The following is a 5,864-nucleotide window of genomic DNA, read 5'->3' as shown; positions in this document are numbered from 1 at the left end:
ATATATATATACATGGAGGGATAAGGGATTTCGTTGGCATTTCATGAAGCCGACAAAGTTATCCTTGAAAAAACAAAAAAAAACAAAAAAAAAACCTTGCTCCCCAATATATATATATATATATATACATGGAGGGATAAGGGATTTCGTTGGCATTTCATGAAGCCGACAAAGTTATCCTTGAAAAAACAAAAAAAAACAAAAAAAAAACCTTGCTCCCCACGCAAAAAGTCAACTTATTTTTTTAATTAGCATATCTTGTCAAAGAAACTGATTTTTAATAAGTCATTGGGTTAGTTCTTGGCACCGATATTTATCATCTTCATATCTAACGGACACGATTTACCAGCATTTGGTCGCTGCATTTTGTTTTATGAATATCAAATGAGTCAATGTAGTGGCTAGCTAGGCAGAAACTTTTCTCATCATTTTAAGCGGGAAAAAAAAAGAAAAAACAAAGGATCGAATGATTCTTGTTGATAGAAATGCAAACGAAGATTAATTTTTTTTTTCCTGTTATCATTGTTATTTTATGTTGATGACAGTGGTATTTAGATGGTAATTAACAATGAACAAATAAAAACGCATGTCACGACTTTTAAAAAAAAAAAATTTCCGTTGTTGTACTAGACTTACCAGCATTTAGTCGCTGCATTTTGTTTTATGAATATCAAACGAGTCAATGTAGTAGCTAGCTAGGCAGAAGAAAAAAAAAAAAGAAAAAACGAAGGATCGAATGATTCTTGTTGATAGAAATGCAAATGAAGATGAAATTATTATTATTTTTTTTGTTATCATTGTTAATTTACGTTGATGACAATGATATTTAGATGGTAATTAACAATAAACAAATAAAAACGCATGTCACGACTTTTTTTTAAAAAAAAAATTTCCGTTGTTGTACTAGACATATGAAACTTTGAGTGGGTCTGATTAATCACAAATGCAAATAAAATGCACTAATCCATCGTGTTGTGTTGGATTTGAAGTGATATAGAGAGAGCAATACAAAAGTCTCATTTAGTTCGTTGATTCGAATTTTTAATTCGAGTTGAAATGTGACTTTATGTGAGAGCTTTTTACTGTAACAAAAAAATTAAACGTGACTGTTTTTAAAAATTTTTTACTGTAAAAAAATTTAAATTCTAAAATCGAATCAATAAAATAAACGAGACAAAATTAAAAAGAGAAAAAAATAAAAAAGAAAAAAAATAGTGGTTTCTCAAATCAGTGCCTGAATTTTGTTACCCATAAAGTAATTTCTCAAATAGCTTTTTAGTCCCGGATAAGTGTGGTTTAAAGTAGATGCGAGATTCCAGCTCACTTGCACCCCACGCAAATTTTGTCAACTTCTTTCCACACCTTTCATTGCCAATAATTTCCCGTGGGGCCAAAACTAGAGGAGCGGGTCTCGTTCACTTCACGGATTTAAGTTTTTAATTTGAATTGAGATGTGACATTTTCAGAGAGCTTTTCACTGTAGCAGAAAAAGTTAGATGTGACATTTTTTAAGAATTTTTTACTGTAAAAACTTAAAACTGAAAACTCGAATCGGTAAAATGAACGAGACTCGTATATTTGAATTATGATCTCATAAAAAATTTATATTTAAAAATTTCATCTCATAAAATTATGATCAATGAATTAGAATTACTGAATATATTCAGACCTTAAGTTTATGTTGCGTTCAAATAAATAAATCTAAAAATAGATAGTTTATTGAGTGCCTCAGAAGATATTAACCTACACTTGATTTCATTTTTGCGTTCAAATAAATACATCTAATGATGAACAGTTCACTAATTGCCTCAAAATCTATAAATACACATGATAAATGATTCGACATGATTTATAACTCCTTTCATTAATAGACTATTGTAGTTGGTACGGTAATGGTAATGACTATGTCAAATCTTTTTTTTTTATTTAGTTTTTTAATAAATGGTAGCGAATAAAATTAATCCTTGAAGAGGAGTAACTAGATTTATTATTAATTGAAGTAAACATTATATGATCTCATTTATATTTGATCGAATAACGACGTTTCAATAGAAATGCATAAAAAAAAATTGGTTTGCGTCATGTACATCACTTTCAATTGTAATTGCTTCCTTATTTATTCAAATCTTCTTCACATAAATATGTGCAAGTTTCAATTCTTGTTTTGCATGAAGTTTAGTCGTAGGAAAACCTTATTTAAAAAAAAAAAAAAAAATCCCAACAAAGACCAAAGTGGTTTCTCATTTACACCACACATAATTTGGTTTTTAGGAGACCATTCAACAATAAAACCAAAAAAAAAAAAAAAACCGTATTTCTTACACTAAGAAGTAAGAACAAGTCAAAATGCATATCTTTTTGGTACACGGCACTTAATGTAATTGGATTGTGACCCCATTGACCATTTCCATATCGGTAATAATTTATCTTCTCTAAGAGACAAAAACAAAAGAATAAAATCTTAAAGCCTCGTATTCTTTACAGGCTCTACAACAACCTTGTGCATAAAATCCTTATATTAATACCAAATGTTAGATAAATAGAAAAGCCTTGTTTGTCATGTCATCTTAAAAGCAAAAGAAAGTAAAAAAAAAAAAAAAAATGTATTAGTTGTTGACTGGAAATTGGCGAGGAAAATTTGATAGAGAATTTGGATTATGCTTGTAGTTGATAAGCAAGAATTAACTGAAATCTTATTTATTTTATCATTTGAATTTAGAATTTAAGTTTTGTTATAGTAAAATTTTTTTAAAAATAATTATATTTAACTTTTTTATTACAGTAAAAAATTCTCACATAAAATTATATTTTAACTCAAATTAAAAATTTAAATTAACGAACTAAACGGACTAAGACATAGATATCTTATTCAAGATACCGAGTTTGAAAACGAATGGTTGCGTACTAAGACCATCTTTGTGATCAAGAACCTATGCTAGCATTATATAGCAATTAATATTAAGTAGAATAATCTAGAGCCAATTGGATTCAGACATATATGCTAAACCAAATAATAACAAAGCAATATTAGACAATTTTCCAGCTTCTGGATTATTTAGGATGGAGTGTTTCCAGTCCCACGATCCTGGTTGGTCCTAATGCAGCCTCCAACATTAAAAAAAAAAAAAAAAAGGTTCCTCGGAAACATACCAAGAGAGTGTTTTTATCACCTAGTTTTTAGTTTTACCTCTTGAATCATAGTAGTGCAAAACCACAGGGAAAAAAAATACCACAACTCAGAAAGTTGAGACATCAATAAGTACTTCAAAGATTTTGAGAACCCATATTTGGGAAAAGGTGATTAACCAATTATAAGGAAGGGAAAAAGCTCAAAATTAACATTCAGATAGATTGTAGCCCTGAAAAAAGATACCCAGAATAGAAAACACAACAGAGCACTTGCTTTGCCCAATTTCACGACTTTTGTCAATTGGCCAACACAGATCTTCAACTTGTCATCGCAACCCATCAGCCTAAATCTTCAGTATAAGAAAGAAATCCACCTTTGCTACTCAAAACTTACACACACAAAAAAAAATACAAAAGAAAAAAGAAAGTAAAATTAGCTAAAAATACGGATAATACCAAAAGTCACCACCAGCCATAAACGACTTGGGTGTATTTATCCTTGAGCCACCGAAAGCTTTTCCTGAAAGAACCCTTCACTTTTCCCTCAACGGAGTACATTTTGTAGCTGGCCACCCTCTTCTTCCTCTGAAACTCTGGGTCTCCGAAGCTCCATGGCTTTGAAGAAGAAGACCCAGAAGCGTTTTTCCCTTTCTTCATCTTCAAGTCTCTGATATTGTTGTTGTTGATGTCGTTTCCCATCTGGGTTTGAGTATGCGACGTGCTGAAGCTTCTGGGCGGTCCGTAGTAGTTGTCAATCTGCATCATCCCACTTCCGTACGACCTTGATCTGTTGCAGTCTTCCATGGGATTTTGGATTTTGGGCAGAAAGATTTTATTTTGATTTTGATTTTGCTTCTGTTCTGTTGTGGTTTAACTGTTCTTCTCCTGGGTGTCTGACAGACAGACCAGGAAGGGAATGATTATAGAAGTTTTAATGGGGTCCAATATTGTTTTATAACGAAAATTGCTCTGGCTTTTTTTTTTTTAATAAGCAAATAGCTCTGGTTGGTTGGATGGATTTCATTTTGGATTTTTTTTTGTTTTTCGTTTTTTTTTTTAATTTAATAAAGACTATTGTACTATTGGGGCTCGACTTTTAAAATGATGATCTTTGATCAGATTCAGATGGCGTGTTTAACGGGGAATCATGTTGTCTTTGGCCCTGCGTGTCTTTTCTAAAAACAAATGTTATTCTAAATTTCATTTGACTGTCGTGAGCCCATAATGTGTCCGTTATCAAAATAGAAATAGAAAACTAGGAATGCGTGACAAATTAGGACAGTTTACTTCGTTTATTTAAATTTTTAATTTGAATTGAAATGTAATTTTATTTAAATTTTTTTTATTGTAATAAAAAAATTAAATGTGATTATTTTTGAGAATTTTTTACTGTAACAAAACTCAAATCGGTGAAATGAACGAAGTAAACTTTTGGGTTGTTAACATTGTTTGTCTCTAAATTTTAAGTATAATGACATTTTAATTCCTTATATGTCACTTGACTTACTACCAATTATCCTAAATTTTAAGGGAAATTATTTGACCGGGAATGAAATTATCATAAGATACATTTTTTAACTATTAATAATTTTATTTTTTTGGTGATATTCGCGTTAATACTTTATAATTAAAATCACATTAGTACAAAAACATATGTTAAAACGGTAGCTGTTGATACATATATGGTGATTTGAAATAGAATCTTAAAATTTAGCAGGAAAATGTTCCATTAACAAATTACTTCAGTGAAAAAAAATATTTTTTTCTTTTTCAATTTGGAGATACAGATATTTAAATCGACTTTTTTTCATTGTTCATATAATAGAATTTGCAAGTAAATATTCTCTGCATATGAATATGATCAGATGGCTGAATCCGAATGAACCATTTCTCAAAGCGTTGATAATCCACTACTATTACTTTATTAACCATAAACTTTTTCACTTTTCTTGCTCACTTTTGCTAGCATTAAACTTCTCATTTTCCTCTTTATTGGTTTAAGGAGCCAGTGCTTTAAATAATTCTGTTTAAACGAAATGAAAAGCTAAAATTAGAATCTAATTCCTATCGGGATTGCCATCTCTCACTTGGAGCCGTTGACATTAGAAAGTTAAATCCTTAGTAAATACAACCAAATATTTTTTTAAGGATTTATGATTTGCTCTTGATAGAGATTGTATTCTCACATGTAAACAGAAAATTAAAAATAAATAAATAAGAACTCTTCATGTCTCTCTGACCGGCTTTTCTAAAGCTATACAATGCTTATGGAACAACAACCATGGTTTTTAAATGGGAGAAAGAGAAAAATAGACTAAGATTTGATATCAATTAAAATTAATAGGTTAATAATTTACAAAAATTAATAAATACGTTAAATTATTGTTTTCGTTCATAACTTATCTGGTTATGAACCATAACTTGACAAGTTATTCACGGTTTTTGTCCATAACTTGCCTGACTATGAACCATAACTTAACAAGTTTGTCCATAACTTATCTGATTATGAACCATAACTTAACAAGTTAGGGTCTATTAATTTTTATAACTAAAAATTGACCTATATACTTTCTTAAACTTTTCATATTGACCTATATTCTACTATTTCTCTTTTTAAATGTGAACCTTCTTTACGTTATAAGAACTAACCATTCTTTCTATATCCTCATTAAAATTCTCATTATAGTTACTTTGCTACAGTTGTAGACTTGTACAGTTTAACGTAATTTTTTTTT

At 29.8% G+C, this 5,864-nt stretch overlaps 1 protein-coding gene across 1 annotated transcript; it reads right to left on the bottom strand.

The window, feature by feature from the left end:
* Nucleotides 1–3,053: 3,053 nt before the first annotated feature.
* Nucleotides 3,054–4,209, bottom strand: LOC21384218. The gene has a single exon (XM_024164205.1). It carries the CDS (start codon nucleotides 3,931–3,933, stop codon nucleotides 3,592–3,594), a length of 342 nt encoding a protein of 113 aa, XP_024019973.1. The 5' UTR covers nucleotides 3,934–4,209; the 3' UTR covers nucleotides 3,054–3,591.
* Nucleotides 4,210–5,864: the final 1,655 nt, after the last annotated feature.

Source organism: Morus notabilis, unplaced genomic scaffold (genome assembly GCF_000414095.1).
Source record: "Morus notabilis unplaced genomic scaffold, ASM41409v2 Scaffold5179, whole genome shotgun sequence".
In the NCBI taxonomy this organism is placed as follows: Eukaryota; Viridiplantae; Streptophyta; class Magnoliopsida; order Rosales; family Moraceae; genus Morus; species Morus notabilis.
This window is presented reverse-complemented; position numbering and strand designations above follow the sequence as displayed.

What these genes read in the sequence shown, in the direction of transcription:
- LOC21384218 (XM_024164205.1), bottom strand. Translation starts at nt 3,933, where the DNA reads ATGGAAGACTGCAACAGATCAAGGTCGTACGGAAGTGGGATGATGCAG.